This window comes from Watersipora subatra, chromosome 1 (genome assembly GCF_963576615.1).
Source record: "Watersipora subatra chromosome 1, tzWatSuba1.1, whole genome shotgun sequence".
Lineage (NCBI taxonomy): Eukaryota > Metazoa > Bryozoa > Gymnolaemata > Cheilostomatida > Watersiporidae > Watersipora > Watersipora subatra.
In genome coordinates this window covers 33,306,825-33,327,283 of record NC_088708.1, presented here as the reverse complement: position 1 = coordinate 33,327,283, position 20,459 = coordinate 33,306,825, and the positions used below count along the sequence as shown (strand labels likewise).

At 38.9% G+C, this 20,459-nt stretch overlaps 1 protein-coding gene across 1 annotated transcript in view; it reads right to left on the bottom strand.

The window, feature by feature from the left end:
* Positions 1-20,459, bottom strand: part of LOC137405581 (F-box/LRR-repeat protein 2-like) — a 46,525-nt gene that overhangs the window by 25,287 nt on the left and 779 nt on the right. The window contains exon 2 of the mRNA XM_068091884.1: positions 4,132-4,199. Coding sequence (XP_067947985.1) covers positions 4,132-4,141 — 10 coding nt within the window. The 5' untranslated portion in view covers positions 4,142-4,199. The remainder of the gene's footprint in view (positions 1-4,131; positions 4,200-20,459) is intronic.

Genomic DNA, 20,459 nt, shown 5'->3' with positions numbered 1-20,459 from the left:
TAATCCACAACCAGAATCATTGCTAGTGAGATTGCAAAGCATTGGTACTAACTATACATATACAGTGTATATGTGGGTGACTATACGTGTACAGTTTATATGTGAGTCACTATACGTGTACAGTGTATATGTGGGTCACTATATGTGTACAGTGTATAGGTGGGTCACTATATGTGTACAGTGTATACCGTATGTGGGTCATTATTATTAGTGTACAGCGTATATTTTGGTCACTATACGTGTACAGTGTATATGTTGGTCACTATACGTGTACAGTGTATATGTGGGTCACTATACGTGTACAGTGTATATGTGGGTCACTATACATATACAGTGTATATGTTGGTCACTATACATATACAGTGTATATGTTGGTCACTATACATATACAGTGTATATTTGGGTCACTATAGTGTACAGCGTATATTTTGGTCACTATACGTGTACAGTGTATCTGTGGGTCACTATACGTGTACAGTGTATATGTGGGTCACTATACGTGTACAGTGTATATGTGGGTCACTATAGTGTACAGCGTATATTTTGGTCACTATATGTGTACAGTGTACATGTTGGTCACTATACGTTTACAGTGTATATGTGGGTCACTATACGTGTACAGTGTATATGTGGGTCACTATGCATGTACAGAGTGCAGATGTGTGCCACTATCCATATACATTGTGTATGTGTACGTCACTGTACATGTACAGTGTGTATGTATGTTACTATACATGTACAGTGTATATATGTATGTCAGCGTACATGCACAGCGTATATGTGGGGTCAGTTACACCCAGCAAACTGAAAATTTTCAGAATTATCTCCTCTTGTATAAAGATAGATAACTATGATGCCATTTATTTCTTACTATCCTTTTCATTCCAAAATTAATGCCTCCATATTAAACCATATTGATTCTTCAAATAGTAATGGAAAGAGAATTGCTGCAAATTAAAAAAAGATAAGTCTTTTAATTTTTGATTCATACTGAAACTAAATGCAAAACTGCTTCTTAACTAGCATTTTGTCAAAAAATACACATTTTTGTATATATTATGGTATATATGATTGTACACATGACAGTACACATGGTGGTACAGAAAATGGTACTAATGATGGTATAAATGATGACACTCATGATAGTACACATGATGGTACACATGATAGTACAAACAATGCGTTTACAGGGCAATTTACAGGTTAGAGCAGCTAAAGATAGAAAACATATCAACATCTTAGAATACCCTAGGACACTTATATTTCGCTAGTATTTAGTTTCGTGAGTAGCTCACAGAGTAAAATTTCGAAGCAACTTAATTTCGCAGCTCTGATGAGTGCGAAAATATAGTGATGTGAAAATAAATGCAATGGAACAAACATTATTAGATTCCTCAGGTTCAGTTCACCGATAAAAAAAATTTCAATTTGCGACTAGTTGGTAATTGTGAACCGCAGGTAGAATGGTGTGGCCAAGGTCGATAATGCAATTTGATCGCTTGCTGCCATTTGTTTCTTGGACTATCAACAGGCCCGTTGACTGGCAGGCTGAGCCGCCCGAACTTTTTAGGAATTTTTTACGGTAAGTACAGTCCAACTCGAATAACTCGCCCTCAGATAAAATGTAACATTTCATCTCAAACACAAGGTCAACTCAAACAGATTTGTTTGGTCAGTTCCAACGCAATGATAAATTCCTTCAGATAACTCGACCTCAACATCATTTATTCAAAAAGTTATTTGCCCAACGGCCATGGACGCGGTTTTTATCGCTGTAGAATATCACTTCATTCCAAGCCATAGAGACAAACATCAACTTCTAGTAGTTCTTAGGCATCATTATTATCATCATCAGAGGCAAAATATTTTTGTTAACGACTTTTATAAAGGTTTGCAGAAGATTAAGTTTTATCAAACACCCGCTTGGCCATGTCCCATCGAAAGCGTGAAAGCCTCCGAATGAACTTAAAACAAAATCCGCAAAATTGATCTTTGTTAAAACGCTCAAAAGAAAAAGATGTCTTTTTTCTGAGCGTTTTAACTGCGGTCATGTTTTGCCTATTTTAATTTAAAAACGTCTCGTCAGTCACATCACTTAAAACAAAACAAATCTCAAAAAATTACAAATTATTGAAGAGGTGTCAGTGGTGAATCCAAACCTTTCCAGAGCCATGCTGCTTGTGTAGTACTGCGAGTGTCAGTGCATGTGTCTTATTTTCTTTCAACACACGGTGCTCACTGCATTGATTGATGTCCCCAGCAAACGATAAGCTACTAATGCATGTGCATTGACATCAAATTCCTATCGTTATAAATCATTCCTAATGGGAAAATAATCATAATTAATTGCAAAATAATAACGTAATAAATTTTGACAGTCAAATTATTTTGTTGGTTTATATTTTAACGATGCTATAGTGGTCGTTAAAAACGTTAAAATAAATGTCGTTATAAAATTCCATTATACAGTATCAATGAACAAAGTTATTTAGTTTCGCTTTTTCGCTCGTTTGTTATGATAGTTTAGTTTCGCACATGAAACTTTCGCGAGAGGATGACACTGCGAAAACGCGAAAGTTAGATGCCGCGAATACATAAGTGTCCTAGGGTATAATAAATTGAGTAATCACATGCTTTGTAGACCTTGATAAGTTACAATAGCGGTGAAATATGATTCATACAGGTAGAATAAACCTGAAGTCTTGAGAAACAAAAAATAATTTAGTTCGATTATTCGATAATAAAGCGAATGTTTTTAGTCTTAAAAAAGAGTCCATACAGGTAAAATGTACAGTCAGTATACCGTATAAACCAAAGTACCTACATTAAATCAATTTTAAAAGAAGATTTCAGACATTTTTTCAAAGATTTTTCAACAAAAAATAGTAATACTTTAATGTAAAATAAAAATTATGTCTGTGGCCGCAAATAGCTTAAAAAGCAGAAGAGCATGGTATCACCAGAAAAGCGAACAACTGAAATTTATCAAAAATCTAATTAGCAAAAGCTTAATTGTGCAGTTTTAGTTCTTTTTTAATAGCCAATAGTGAGCAAATAATAGCAGTAGACAGTATACAATAGGCAACTTACATTTGCTAGTAAAACTGCTACCTGCTAAGAACCATCCATACTGGCTCATATCCTCTACTTAGAGAAACCACAAGTTAAGCTTATTTAAAGGTTGACTTGCAACCAAAATTCACATTATAGTTATTTGATATCAAAAGATTCACCATGTCTTACTCTGGTGTGTTGTAGGTGCCAAATACGTGGAAATGTGATTACAAGCTATTAAAAGCTCAAAAACGAAAAGCCGCCGTAGATTGGAATCTCTTTATTTATCTGACGTAGTCATTACAGTTTGGTTATCGTCTTGTCACGTGTTGTTCTCACGTGAACTGAAAGGCCAATAAAAAGCTCAGTATAAAACTTATCGTAGCACTAGTTTATGACAAACGCTTTGGGTTTTACCGAAGACCCCGTATCAAATATAGATGCTCGCTACTTTACAGTTTTGTTTCGACTTGGACTAATCGTCAAGTCGTAATCTGATCATGTGACCTAATACTTCAAAAATAATTTTTGCAGCACTTTTCGATTATCACAGGTAACCAACAGGCTCGTCATGATTATCAGACAATTATACCTATATGTACTCCTTAGAGCTAAGGTTAAAAAGTTTAACGATTTTTTACAGTAAGTTATAAGATATCAGCGCTAAAAGTGACAGCATTACAATGACGATAAAATAGACGCGTAAGAACAATAGACATGGTTTTATTGAATGCGTGAAGTATATTTGTGAAAATATTTCAACGAATGAGATTGCATGAAAGTGTAAACAGAAATCATCCTGTAACAACTACGTCCCATTTGATCCGTTTTGGAAAGCGAATCCAAACTACGGGCGGTCTCGTGCAGCTGCGATTAACTGTTCGTTTTTTAGCTTTTAAGAGCTTGTAATCACATTCCCATATATTTTGCACCTACAACACAACAGAATAAGACATGGTGAATCTTATGATACCAAATAACTGTAATGTGAATTTTGTTGCAAGTCAACCTTTAAAGAAGACTTTAAAAAGATTGAAAAAAACAAAACATCTGCTACCTTTGAAACTATGAACCTACCATTGCTCATGACCAGCCATGTTCTTCTTCAGAGGAGTTTCCATTGTACGTGCTGAGTTGTGTTCAATCTATAAGAGATTTAATGGCATGCTTTGAATATCACCAAGCAAATACATGTAAGACACGAAACAATGGCTATCTGTAACCATGACACTATGTATTATATGTGATGAGCTAAGCTCAAGTACTGCCAAGTTCTTCCACACTGTAAAAGTTAGTTTCCTCTCGAAAGGAGTAAGTCATTCCCTCTAGATGCAAGCGTGTGCTATATAATAATTATCATTTTATTCTAATAATATATTCACTGTCAAGGCCTGGCTACATACACAGACAACATAAGTTTTTTGCAGTCAATACATGCATTGGCAACGCATTGACAATAATTCTTCCGAAATGAGTTTGCTGAGCGACTTTGTAGAGTTAATGACAACACAGCTTTGACTGGTTGAATAGGTTATTCTGACGAACACAACCTCAGTTCCATTTTATTTATTTCCAACTCAACAAGTTGCATATAAGATTCTAACAATGATAACATCAAAGCTTCACACACACAATTTTTTACACATTGACAAAGATATACTCACTTGGAATAGATATATGAAGACACCCTAATACTAATTAGAATGATTTATGACACCTTTCAGATGATTCAACCTGTTTTTTTATCGTTGGATGGATATTATGAACGTAAGTATGTCTGTAGTTAGCTGTTTTTTATGCTGACGTATGACAGTCTGTCGTTCAGCAAAAATATAGCAAGGCAAATAGCTCTAGAAATTTAATTGTTACCGCAAATTGAAGATGATCAAAATTGGACGATAAAATGTACTTTGAGGGAGGCAACTTTACCTGGAGCAGCTGCAGAGTATCTAACATAGCAACATGGCTCGCAGGTTATGCATTTCATCAGTGTATGTAGTCACACCACATATAAACACTACCTATCAGTGTGTGTAGCCACACAACATATAAACACTACCTATCAGTGTATGAAGCCACACAACATATGAACACTACTTATCAGTGTGTGTATGTGTGTGCGTGCGTGTGTGCGTGTGTAGCCACACAACATATGAACACTATCTATCGGTGTGTGTGTGCGTGTGTAGCCACACAACATATGAACACTATCTATCGGTGTGTGTGGCCACACAACATATAAACACTACCTATCAGTGTATGTAGCCACACAACATATGAACACTACCTATCAGTGTGTGGAGCTACACAACATATGAACACTACCTATCAGTATGTGTAGCCACACAACATATGAACACTCCCTATCAGCGTATATAGCCACACAACATATAAACACTACCTATCAGTGTGTGTAGCCACAAAACATATAAGCACTACCTATCAGTATGTGTAGCCACACAACATATAGACACTACCTATCACTGTATATAGCCACACAACATAAAAACACTACTGTTATGTCTCATTCCCCAAGGTCAGCTAGCTAGCTAGCAGAAATGACCTACTTGCGCAATCGTTGTTTTTTGCTTAGAGTGTCTCATTCTCCTAATATGGCATGGCTTGCTATCTTCTTGCATGCTGTCAGTTTATTAAACAGATTGTAAGAGACAAGTCAACCTCTCGTTTCTACACAACCTAAGGATTTATCACTGGTGTCAGAAGTGAGATGTCTATCAAAAAACTCTTAATTAAATAAACGCTCAAGTGCACAATGGAGGATACGGTTAAGGCAATGATGGATGCTATGCAGCAGCAGCAGGTTCTGTTCCAGAAACAAATGCTAGAGCTGATAGATATATCGCAAACAAGAACATTGCAAGGTACGAATTCCACTCCAACTATTCCGAAGTTTGACACGTTTGACAAGGAGACTGAGAAATGGCAAATTTATTTGGAACGTTTTAACCAACACTTTGCTGTTTACAATGTTACCGATGCTAAACAAAAGCGAGCCTGCTTGCTGTCTTGGGTAGGGGCGCCAACGTATGACCTAATGATAAACCTGTTCGGCTCAGAAGATATAACGACAAAATCTTTTACTGAGCTAACACAGAAACTAACCAACCACTATAAGGATAGTGTTCATATACAAGCAGCACGGTATGAGCTCTATCAGTGTAAAATGAAAAAGAATGAAACGTATGCTGATTGGGCTGCAGAGTTACAGGGCTTAGCACGCCACTGTAATTTTACTTGCAAAAATAATGGCTGTGGTCAGAGCTATGTAGATGATCAGATTAGAGACGTCATAATCAAAAAACACCCCACGCTGATGTCAGACGCCAGTGCTTACTGGACAACAACCCTACCCTTGATGATGTGCTCGCTAAAGCCGTAGCATACATCAAAACTATGGAAATGGATAGAGTGCTGAAAGGTGAGTTCAATGAACCACCTCCAGATTCGGTTAACAGAATGTCCGACACATATGAACAGAGAACCAGACGAGCTCAAAGCGCCCAAAGTAGTAACCAAAGAAACTCTAATTTTAACTCGCTAAAATCCTGTCAGAGTTTTTTTATCAAACACGATCGCAAAGATTGCCCTTGTAGAGAACTCGTTTGTAGAATCTGCAACAGAAAAGGGCATATCTCGCCTGTTTGCAAATCGAAGGGTGGGCAATCCACAAAGGCTGAAGTCCCAAACTCAAACCTAGATGAAGAATCAGTGTGCACAGTTAGGCATAGCCGTGACACTACAAAACATGCCCAGCAGAAAACAAAGGTAGACATAATTGAACGAGTTGGAAAACAAATCTGAGTAAATCTAAAGGTCAATGGAATCGACGCCAAGTTTCAGTGGGACACTGGAGCTACATGTTCCATGATAGGCTTGAAAGGATATAAACAACTCGGCTCACCGCAACTGGCGGAAACAAAAACTTGTATTAGTGGGTATGGGGCCCGCAGACTTCAAGTCAAAGGAGAATGCTATGTAGATGTTAGAGTTGGAGACCAGGTAAAACAAAACCTGCGTTTGTTAGTAGTCGATACACCTGTAGGATCTAACCTATTTGGGTTAGACTGGAGTGATCTTTTTGGCTTGTCACAGATGGGTTTGTCAGCAGTGTTAGAAAATGTAAACACAATTCAAAGCGACTCAGTTGAGGGTTTGGCAGGTAAAGTCAGTGCACTGGCAACAAAATATCCAGAAGTGATCAACAAAAGATTGGGACGCTGTAAAAAACTGAAAGCTTCAATACACCTCAAAGAAAAATCACGGACTGTTTTTTTCAAGCCAAGAGAAGTACCATTTTCCCGGCTGGAAGCTGTGAAATTAGAAATTGAGCGTTTAGTCAAAGCAGGAGTGTTGGAACATATTGATTTCATCGACTATGCAGCACCAATTCTGGCGGTATTAAAACCTAATGGAAAAGTGAGAATTTGTGGGGACTTTAAGATGCTAAACAAACAGATATCTGTTGACCAGCACCCTTTGCCAAAATTAGATGAGCTTATGGAAAAACTTCAAGGCGGCCAACGTTGCACCAAAATCGATCTTGCCGATGCCTATTTACAGATAGAGTTAGACGAACAAGCTAAGCAACTTTGCGTCATCAATACACCTTTGGGGCTTTTTCGTTATAATAGAATGTGCTTTGAAGTTGCATGCAGTCCCGCCTAGCCTGTCTTGACAAACTGTTGTTTTTGCGGAGTTGTCTTCCCGTCGAGCGGGCGAGCAACACAACAGCTTGTCACAAGACGTACTGAACCTGATGCATCAGCTGCACTGAAAGGGAGTTGTTCTCTTCCGCATATGCGGCTTGGCTGTGATGTTATGGCGTCGCTCCATTGGTAATCATAACGGATTTTGCGCAAAAAATTATGTGGAAAAAAATACGATTACAACGTTTAACCAAAGACCAGTCTCTGTTGTAAACGTTAGTAGAATTTAAGAATAAAATAATTGAAAATAAAATCTATAAGAACAAATAAAATTGACTGATACAAAAATAGAAATAAAACTGAGCGCACAAATAACGACATGTTTAGTCGCTGTTGTTGCCTAAGTTCTCAAGTTCTATTAAAGTTTACCACAGAGACTTGTCGCTGGTTAAACGTTATAATCTTATTTTTTTTACATACAATTTTTGCGCGAAATTCGTTATGAATACCAATGGAGCGACCGACATAACATCGCAAACAAGCCGCATAGACGGAAGAGAACAACTCTCTATAAGTGCAGCTGATGCATCAGGTGCAGTACGTCTTGTGACAAGCTGTTGTGTTGCTCGCCCGCTCGACGGGGGAACAACTCCGCAAAAACAACAGTTTGTCAAAACAGGCTAAGTTCCGCCCAGTTTCAAAGATGCATAGACACAATGACTAGTGATTTACCAGGTGTTGCTGCATACCTGGATGACCTCATAGTATACTGGCAGCACAGGTGAAGAACACTGGAGCAATCTAGACAAACTGCTAAAAAAACTCCAAGAGTATGGCTTCTGTATCCAGCAGTCAAAATGTCAGTTCTTCAAAACCTCTGTGGACTATCTGGGCCACCATATTGACAAAAATGGTAAAACACCATCCAATGAAGCCATAGCTGTTCTCGAGCGGCTACCAAGACCTCAGAATGTCCATGAAATTAAGGCTTTCCTGGGAAAAATCAACTACTATGGCAGGTTCATAGGAAGCCTCGCAGACAAAGCAGCTCCACTCAACAGACTGCTTTGCAAAAATGTTACTTTCCAGTGGACACCACAGTGTGAGAAATCATTTCAACAGCTAAAGCAAGGTGTTATTGACACTACCCAGCTGACTCATTTTGACTCCAGCAAACCCGTAATTTTATCCACAGATGCATCACAGTATGGCATCGGTGCAGTACTGCTACAAGAAGAAAACGGCGTAGAAAGGTCAATAGCTCATGCTCCACAAACGTTAAACGCACCACAACGCAATTACTCACAGATTGAAAAGGAAGGACCGAACATTATCTATGGTGTGAGCCAATCCAGACAATACTTATTAGTTGCCATATTTTCCCCTGACAACCACATCCCATTGCTCACTGCTCAAAGACTCCAGAGATGGGCACTGACTCTCATGGCCTACCAATATGATATTCAATATAAACCAACTCAATAACGCGGCAATGCCGACGGCCTTTCTCGCTTACCCCAAGGCCCAGACATTGTTTTTGATTCACAAGAAGCTCGTGATAGTGAGGAAATATCACATATGATTCAAGAGGATTTAGTGGCTTCACCACTTGATGCTTTCTTAATCCTGCACAAAAGCGACAAAAGATGCTGACCTTGAATTAGTCAAAGGCTGGATCACGCAGGGTAACTGGCCGAAGAAACTGCCAGGAGACCTTTTGCATCTACTCCCCTATCTGAGAATGAAAGATTCTTTATTTATGCATAAAGGAATACTGTTGGTACAACGAGATGCACACACCAGAGTAGTTATTCTCAGAAATACCATTCCTCAGGTCATTGATACACTGCACACATCCCATTGGGGAATCGTTAGAATGAAGCAGCTCGCTCGTCGCTATGTATGGTGGCCTTCTATTGGCAAGGACATTAAGCACATGGTTAGAACCTGTGAACCATGCCGACTCTCAGCTAATGAACCACCACAAACATACTCTGCATGGCCAGTGTCTCAGAAACTATGGGAAAGAATTCACCTTGATTTTGCTGGCCCCTTCAAAGACAAAATGTGGCTACTGTGTGTTGACTCATACTCTAAATATCCATATGTAGCAATTATGGATGTAGGAAGCACGACATCGTCCCACACTATTGCTATGCTACGCCATATTTTTATAACAGAATGACTTCCCGAGTCTATAGTAACGGACAATGGCAGAGAGTTCGTATCAGATGAGTTTGAGGAGTTTTGTAGAAAGCTCAGCATACCCTAGGACACTTATATTTCGCTAGTATTTAGTTTCGTGAGTAGCACACAGAGTAAAATTTCGCTGCAACTTAATTTCGTGGCTCTAATGAGTGCGAAAATATAGTGGTGTGAAAATAAATGCAGTGGAAAAAACATTACATTTCTCAGGTCCAGTTCACTAATAAGAAAAAAATTCAATTTGGGAATAGTTCGTATTTGTAAACCACAGGTTGAAATGTGTGGGTGAGATCGACAATTCAATTTGATCACTTGCTGCCATTTGTTTCTTAGACTATCAATGACGTCTAGGTCCCTCCCGCCGTGACTTTCACACTCGAATCCCAAGAAGAAGAAAATAGATAGGTAACAACCAACTTCACAACCAAAACTGTATAACCCTTATGCTGCCATAAACGCATTTATGCGTTTTCTAGGGGCTACCGACATAAATGCATTTTCTGACTTTCTCAGCAATTGTCTGGTAACCTGATTTTATTATTTGTTGACCACATAACCCACGGTCTTTAAGTGTTTTATGAAATTGACTGTGTTGTCCGAAGATTTCTCTATAAAATCAGCCTAAAACAACGAAGCAATTTTAAACTTTTGTTTGAGAATTTCTAATCTAAAAAGGAACATTTTTCTGCGAGTTCATTAACTACCCCGTGCGAGTCATAAAACAGGTAATTAGTTGTTGATGACATAATAGCCAGTTTAGATTTTCGTGATTATACAGATAATTAAAGTAGAACTTGAAAAATACTGTATACATATCATGAAGCAATATCGGCAATTTCGGTAAAATGGCTGACACTAGGCCGGTAACGAATTTGTACATGATTGGCAGTGAAAGAGATAATGTGGTTGGACCTGATGAGGGTTGATATTGTTTTTGGATGGTAATAAAATTCATCACTGCAATAATTATTCTTCAATTTTACGACTTCACCTACCAGACTTTCATCCTCATCAGTTACAAATTCGGTGACCAAACTGATATTGCTTTGCCATGCTGCTCAGTTGGTGTATTAGCTGTAATGAGTTTACCAGAAATTTCCCATTTATCCTAACCACAGACGAAAGTTGCCTGCATTTCTAATATTACGATTTTATTGTGGATATCAATGAACAAAGCTATTTAACTTCGCGTTTTCGCTCGTTCGTTATGATAGTTTAGTTTCGCTCATTAAATTTTCACGAGAGGATTACACCGCGAAAACGCGAAAGTTAGATGCCGCGAATACATAAGTGTCCTAGGGTACACCATCTCACATCGGCACCGTTTCATCCAGCTTCCAACGGTGAAGCAGAAAGATTTGTGCAGTCACTAAAAAGAAGCATTGAAAAGACTTGTGCGGGAGGAGAATCGCCAAAGATTGCCCTTCAAAAGTTTCTAAGCACCTACAGATGTATGCCACACCCAGGGCTAAACTGGAAGTCACCGGCTGAAATACTTCATGGTAGGCAACCTCGCAATATGCTCTCATTGCTCGGACCATCCCAACTAACCAAACCACCTAACCAAGCTCTGACGACTAGCACCAAGTACGAAGTCGACTCATTGGTCTATGCCCGAAACTACAGAGGACCAAAATGGCTACAAGGCAAAGTAACAGCAAAAATTGGTGGTGTAATGTATGAGGTCCAGACAGATAAAGGTATTTGGCGACGCCATATCAATCAACTGCAACCAAGAGTGTATGTTGTTGACAACAATATTCCGATACCCCAGAATCTACCAGCTGCTGTTCCTGAGCCACAACAACCCGTTTTGGCATCCAACTCACCTAGATACCCACGATGTAACCATCGTAAACCTGACTACTATGACGCATCAAACTATTAGCTTAACTCACCTTGTATTAACCTTGATAGCCGGTGGGGCTAACCAGTCACAGCGTTCAAGCTTGTGCTCAAGACACTATGTTCGCTTATTACTCAAAATACAACTTTCAATAATTACATGCTGGAGACATTGCTTAAATTTAGTATTTGGTATTTTGTGCGAGAGGAGTGTTATGTCTTATTCCCCAAGGTCAGCTAGCTAGCAGAAATGACCTACAGTGGTGTGCATAAACTTGGAATCACATTGTTTTGTTCACTCTATATCGAATGGATCTTCCATTTGCTTTCTATTTTCCCGCCAATTATGATGCCATGCCAGATATTATATATCAATCTGATCAGCAGAAGATGTGCTTTCAAACAATGCATTGATTGATTTAACACAATCATTTCTGTTGGTTTGAAATTTGTTGGCAAATGGTTTGAAAGGCTGCACGGCAAGGCGCAAGCCCTTAGTTTTTGAGAAACAGCAAAAGCGTCGTCTAGAGTGGGCTAAAGATAAACGGTTCTGGACAACAGCCCAATGGCAAAGGGTCTTGTTCAGTGATGAGTCAACATTTACCATCCAAAACCACTCTGGAAATTGTTATGTGAGGAGACGACCTGGAGAGGATTACAGCCCTGCTTGTATGCTACCAACCATCAAGCACCCTACTGGAGTCATGGTATGGGGTTGCATGACAGCTTTTGGTGTGGGAAGACTCTCCATTTGTGAAGGCATGATGAATGGAGACAAATACATCAAGACCATGGAAGATGTCATGCTTCCAAGTGCTCGGAGCCTGTTCACCAGCAACGACCAACCCTGGTACTACCAGGATGACAATGCACCCTGCCACCGTGCCAAGAGAGTCTAGGAGTGGATGACCAGAAGTAATGTGAGGGTAATAGACTGGCCAGCACAAAGCCCTGACCTGAATCCCATTGAAAATCTTTGGCAGCGTATTGGTGTGATAGTCAGCAAAGATAAACCAAAGACAATACGGGAGCTCATAGAGAAGATTATTCATGCTTGGCATCACATCATCACTCCTGAAGAGCTCAGAAAGTTGGTAAACAGCATGCCTCGACGGTGTCAGATGGTGATCAAAAACAAGGGCTGGCCAATAAAATACTAATGCTCAGCTCAAGACACCTTACCAGTCCTTCTGAAGACCAACAATAACCCGACGGCCCTTTTCAAGGCCACCAATTTGTATAAGAGAGTTTGTTTGTATCCTATTTTATCAATTTTCACTAACAACATTCATAGCCTGCAATAAGTCTGCCTTTCGGTAGATCCACCCCCAGCGATGAAAATCTGAGAATATTTTTGAATATTTGGCATCATCTTGCTCTTCAGAATTTTCCTTTTCAAATGATATATATATTGATGGGGTTGAGGCACTTAACTCCAAAGAATTTCTCAGACAACAGCATATAAACATACATATTTGAAGATTTAACTGGTGATTCCAAGTTTATGCACACCACTGTACTTACGAAATTGTTGTTTTTCGCTTAGAGTGTCTCATTCTCCTAATATGGCATGGCTTGCTATCTTCTTGCATGCTGTCAGTTTATTAAATAGATTGTAAGAGACCAGTCAACCTCTCATTTCTACACAACCTAAGGATTTATCAACTACTTATCGGTGTGTAGCCAGGTCTTTAGTCTAAACCGAATCTTAAGAGCATTTCACATTGTAAAATCTTAATTCAATAAAATTTAACAATATTAGAATATAATGTGAGTTAAACCAAACCAATTCTTTTGAGACAATGGGGAAACAACTTATATTGTAGTGCATAAGGCAAATGTATAAAATGACTTCAAACTGTTTTCAGTTTTTTATGGAAAAAACTGTATAGACTTGACTTATGAAGCAGATTTTAAAGACTTATTTGGCACTTAAATACTTGTTGTAATTTAATCTTCAGCAATATGGATGGATATATTGCTTGACAAAAGAAGAACGGGTCAAACATCGTCATGTTAAAAAAGCTTAATTTTACGGTATGTGTGATATCTATCGAAATGATTGCATAGATTTGAGGTTATCCCCCTCAAAGGGGGATAAGCTCAAATCAAAGCAATCAATTTGGCAATAAAGGCGCGTACCTTGAGTGAGTTTATCCTCCTGAAAGGGGGATATTATCCCCCTGAAAGGGGTATAAACTCACTCAGGGTACGTGAGGTTGATGACAATATCAGAGAGGAACAGCTACGAAACGAGGCACCCGCGGGATCTGATTGATCGGGATCCAGCCAACTGCTAAGACAGTTGCAACTTTAACAATGGAGATGTCTGATCTGAAAGCCAAATGGGGTAAGAAAAAAAAAGGAGTTCAACTGCAAACCAAAAAGAAGGCAAAAGTGGTCATGCACCCCAGAAACAATATGGCTGCAGGGGCTACCAACAGGTTGACCACTTCAGAAAGAACTGCCTTATCCAATCCCCAGAGCAATTCACCTCGGATGATAGTCCTGTCCATCGCCACCACGAAATTTATTTAATTGCTGGAAAAATTGCTAAGCAGCCAGTTACCGTAAAACCTCTTAGAACGCCATCTTTATTTGAACGCCACCTCTATTTGACCGTCACTATTGGAAAGGAGTTGAAAAATAGAGTCCGACCATTCTATAGAACGCCAGCCATTTTTATTTGACTGCCATTTTGACATTCTTCGATCTTTACAAACCCATAATAGCAAGTGATCGGTAGCAAAATGTCCACAAAATGGTGCTAATAATAACTCAGTTACATCAATAATAAGCAATTCTTCCATTGTTGCTGTTCGTATTGAAGTTCGTTTTCTAACTCCTAAGCTTTGCAGATTTTTTGTTAAACCTTTGAAAGCAACACCATAGAAGTAATTAACAACTGTATCAGTCTAGTTGTAGTTCCTTGTTTAACATGGTCATGAACATTAACATGGTCACTTTAGCTTAGCATACATGTGCAAGCTGGCTGAAGTTTGGCAGATTCCTCATCCTAAAGGGGATGCAAGAAATTTGCTATGTCGCTCCAACAATGGAAAAGTACAAAATATAGGTGTTTGTCGGATACCAGATACGAGTGCAAACAGTGCACTCACATCCAAGGTAGGGGGCCAGGACCTACTTCTCAGGAGGTTTTGGATGAGTGGAAAGCTTCAGGCTACCCCTCAGTCAACTGAAAGAACTTGATCACACTGATGACAGTGATTATGTGACAGACAATGACATTGCCAACAGTCAAAAACATTTAAAAGGCCTGCTGACCACATATATCGGGCTGTAGAGGCAGGACAAGTCACTTAAGCACAATTGGGTAAAGTTGATCAAGAATTGTGTTTGTTAGTATGACTCTGGTCAAAACTGTTCCTGGGTAAAGAGAGCCATCTTATGCACTACAGTCCCATAAACAGGATGGAATACTCACCTTGCCATTTGTCCGCCTACTAAAAAACCTGAAGTTATCTGGTGTTGCCATCACATGTTACATAATAGAGCTATCTATACAACTGACTGCCTGCGCTTGAACTGGTACTGTATAGAATGGTAAGCATAGGAAAATGAATATGGGCTACATGAGAAGTCTGCCAAGGGCAAAACATGGCCAAGCCCGAAGTCATGCACGAATTCGCCATTTGTACACTGAAAAACTATGGCAGCTGGTCGTCATCAATTTAATTGGGCCCATGCCATCAGCGGCAAGGGATAACCGATGAATTTTAGTTTGAAGTCACCACTTCACTCATTGGGCAGAAGCCTTACCACTTTTTGATGCCACAACACCCACTACTGCCATGGCTCTGCAGTTACACAGTGAGCAAGACACCCAGTTAGAGTCTGAATTGATGACGGAACTGAGCATTATATGAGGAGTGAATAAAACACTCACCATGTCTTACAGACCATAAGAAAACCAGGTTGCAGAACACAACAGCTCAACTATTACAACTCAACTATCACTACTAGTATCCTACTACTCGGTAGTCAACAGGCTGACTGGGACCTACTGTTACAAGAGATAGCAGCCATATACCGGGCAGCACCTCATGACGACTAGCGAGATACCAATTTGCATGATTACAGAAAGAGGCTGCTATCAGACTTGCTAGCTTATGGTTAGGTTGGTGTCAGCTTTAGTAGATGCTGTCAGAATAGCACGAAGAACTATGGCTAAGCTAAAAGAGGATATGGACCAAAGATGAAGACAAGTCGCTATTATTTGCTGTGGGATGTCGCACCAGGATGGCGAACCACCAGAGAAAGTTTAGCAAGATGGGTAAATTGAAAGAGAAATACGTTGGGCCGTACACAAACATAGAAGGCTACTTAAACACACTTATAAAATAGCGCAAGAGAAGCAGACAATGATACAAAATGAGGGGATGTTAAAACTTTGCATTGAGTGTCCAACTCTTGACGACAGGACGTCTCAAGAGAAAGACGACGCGTAAAACTCCTGATGAGAAGGTACCTGTTGAGATACTGCCTGCTTCACCAAAGCTCCAGATAAGTTTGTAGTGAATGAGGTTTCCTCGGATAAGGAAGGAACTGGAGTGAAGAAAATTAATCAAGAACCAAAAGAATGGATAACTGAGGAGGATGATGCATCTGAACAAACCAGAGAAACACCAGAACCCTCACCATGACCAGAGAACCTTGGAGTAATGGGTACTAAATGAAACCGAAAGAACATGCAAGATTATGGTTTCTCTGCAGTTGCTCCATGGATGGCAAGTGACCAATACAGTGAAACCACCGATGATGAAGTTGAGGAAGCGCTAGAAGACCCTGTATTAAGTCTGCAGATTAAGTTCGAAAAAATGACTGGGGATGATAAGAAAAGCGTAACATAAAGTAGGAACAGCAAGTAAACAGGAAACAAAAGTGCAAGTTTTCTAATTGAACTGATGACTTTCCCCTACCCAAATTCTGAAAATGACAAAGTTGCCACCGAGGATGTGTGGAAACGGATGAGCCACCAGAGAGCCATTAAGAAGCTGCTTGAGTCATCAGAGGAAGAAGTGATAAAGGTAATGAATGTTGATCCTTCCATATCCTAAATTCAAGAGACAACGAAACACGAACCATGCTGCAGGGTCATAAAATTCTTGCCCGCTAAAGAACAGTAAATCTTGTTAGAAAAAGTCAAGAAGAGCTCAAAAGCCTCAAACCTCACAAAATAACTATAAAACAATTTGGGCGAAGAAGGCAATTGAGCTACAAACCCACTAAAAGCGGGATCCACATCTCAACTTGCTCGCAACATACTGCTTCACAAATGTGATTACTATTCCTACTCATCATTTCATTTAATAAATGGACTTGTCTAGACCATACACTAATGAATCTAACTGACTTCAGCCTTTCATCTGGAACTATTCACTCAGATCTAAGCGATCATCTACCAACCTCTACGGTGATACATAACTTTAAAAATGTAGCTGATGCTAATATGACTATGACTTCTTATTATTCACCTTCTATAAACTATATAAACCTTCGTAATCATCTCCTGAATGTTAATTGGGATTCCTTGTTCATTGCTGATAATAGTTCTTGCTTGTACGATGTTTTTATGAAAATGTCAAATGACTGTTTAAAAGATTCTACAATCGACGGTAACATAAATTCCAACAAACAAATAAAGCCTGATAAACCATGGATAACTAGGGATATTTTTTGGATGATTAAAAAGAAATATCAGGCTTATAGAAAATTACGAAATGCTCCACTAAACCCTGATTTGAGAAAGAAGTATACTACGCTTTGAAATGATATACATGTAAGTACAAAATTGAAGAATGCAAAGTTTAGCTACTATTCACAAGCTTTTGATCAATGTAGTAATTCTAAGCAGATTTGGAATGTTATAAACAACAATCTATTAAATAAACCAAATTGTGCAAAATGTAAACTACCATCAAAATTGATTAGCTTTCAAAACCCTTCTTGTATAGCTTTATGGGAGGGCAAATGTTCGAGAGTCTCTCAAGAACAAATGACACCAATGACTTCTCTAGTCAGTCGTGTTGTCATAACAGAGAGAAGTTATACACAGTGTGCAGAAAAAGCTTAGGAGAGTTCCGTGAGAAAACTCCAATACCCATCCTCATAGAATGGCCTCATGCTATGTACAATATTCTTCGGTACTATGGCCAAGGCAGACAACCGGACCAACCCTACAGAGCATCTGACAATCGAGAAGCAGTCGGTTCAAAGATGCTGACAATTCCCCTGTAAAAGCTCCATAACAAACGCGGACTGTCGGAACCTTCACCGCCTTCCCTGTAGTATGCTCTCATCCTGCTATTCAAGGCGCCATTGCTGCGGCGTTAGCTGGAAAATTCAACAAATCTTAGGCATACCATCATTGCTGCAGTACATAACAAACTTGCCAGAACTAGACTGACCGTTCCTTTGCGATGGCTTCATTATGAACACAGACCTTTGAAACCCGACACTGCCATAGAGGCAGTGTCTTCTCCTTCAGCCATTCAAGATACGGTTGCAACTGTATCAGCTGGCAAACACAAGAAACCTCGACATCGTGTCCCTTATACCATACCACCATTGCTATGGTACATAGCAAGCCTGTCAGAGCTGTGCAGCTAGGCCCAGTAAGACCAGCTACCGTCTTAATGGCATCATTTGAGCAACTCACAGAAAAGTCGCAGCAGGATACTCTTAAAGGTTTACTTGCAACAAAATTCACATTACAGTTATTTGGTATCAAAAGGTTCACCATGTCTTACTCTGTTGTGTTGTAGGTGCAAAATATGTGGAAATGTGATTACAAGTTCTTAAAAGCTTAAAAATGAAGTTAATCGCAGCCATCACAAAAACGCCATAGTTTGGAATATCTCTATTTCGATGACGTACTCAAACATTGTGGTTATTGTTTGACACGTGATGTTATCACGTGAAATGAAAGGCCAATAAAAGCTTCAATATAAAACGTCTCGTATCACTAGTTTATGACAAACTATTCAAGTTCTACCGGAAAGCCCTTATTAAATATAGATGCTCGCTACTTTACAGTTTCGTTTTAGCCTGGTCTAATCATCTAGTCATAATCTGATCATGTGACCCATACTTTTCGCCAAATGGTGCGAACGATTTCTGCAGCATTTTTCGACTATCATATATGACCAACAGGCTCGCCATGTTTATCAGAGGATGATATGCACTCTTTCAAGCTAAGGTTAAAAAATTAAACAAATTTTCACAGTTGGTTTTGAGATATCAGTGCTTAAAGTGACAGCATTACAATGATGATGAAACAGACGCATAAGGACAATAGACATGGTTTTATTGAATGTGTGAAGTATATTTGTGAAAATGTTTTGACAAATGAGATTGCATGAAAATGTAAACAGAAGCCATCGTGTTCAAATACGTCCCATTTGAGCCATTTTGGAAAGGGATTCCAATCTACGGCGTTTTCGTGATGACTGCAATTAACTGTTCATTTTTGAGCTTTTAAGAGCTTGTAATCACACTTCCACATAATTTGCACCTACAACACAGCAGAGTAAGACACGGTGAATTTTTTTAAACCAAATAACTGTAATGTGAATTTTGTTGCAAGTCAACTTTCAAGGCTCTGAGTGATTAGAGGCCGTCTATGGATATAGAAAACCAATAGATCGCAATGGCCAAATGAATCTAGTAGGAGGTTGAAACAACAATAGACAAGATTATTGAGAATATGAAAGAAGAAAGTCACTCCAACAAAAAACCAGTGATCAAAAATCACTCCCGACCGTACCTAAAATCATAATTGAAAATCATAACTAATAGAAGATTGAGCTAAAGATGGAGGCATTGGAGCGTGCGATAAAGAAAACATAGACAATTAAAGCAATACACTGTAGTTTATTGTGAGATGGGCTGTGTGATGTCTATTGAGTTGAATGCCTTATTTCGGAGTTATGCCCCCGAAAGACTATTGTAAATATTATAAACCAAACATATACCTACGTTTTAATTACCTTTTATATTTTTCCTACCTGTTGATTTGACCCTTTTGTCAGTCACAATATTGATGTATGCCCATTGTAAACCAAACTTATTCTAAAAATTTATTTTAACCTTAGTTATACTTTTAGTTGCAGTTGTTGTAATTTGCATTGACGAGTATATGTGATTAAATAAATAGAAGGAACCAAAACGAATTTTGGTTAAATTCTTCTATCGTGGTTAGATATTTGAGAGTATAAATACAGCACATTGGATTCTATTGAGTTGTCTGTAGGTTTTATAGCCTCGAAGTCAACAGTTATTGGACCTGGTAAACTTCAGCCAGAGGAAAAAGTGGATGGTCACTTTGGAGATAGTGATATTTCACATCGAGTGTGAAAGTCATTGCTAGTAATACTAAGGGTATTACATGTGTTATTGGTGGTTAGTGTCTCTGTAACAAATCCTTCATTATTTAACAAATGGGTAGAAGACTACTTGTACACCTCCAAAATTTCATGTGTCAAAATAGGGAGTCGCAACAGCACTACAATGAGTTGCAGCAGCGAATGACCAAGCTTGATCAATATGACAAGTTGACAGTCACTCGAGTGATCATATATATCAGCCTGTTTATAACCAGCCATAACTGTCAAACAAAAATAAGGGGTCAAAAAATCTACCACGTTTTTTTAAATAATTCGGCCAAGT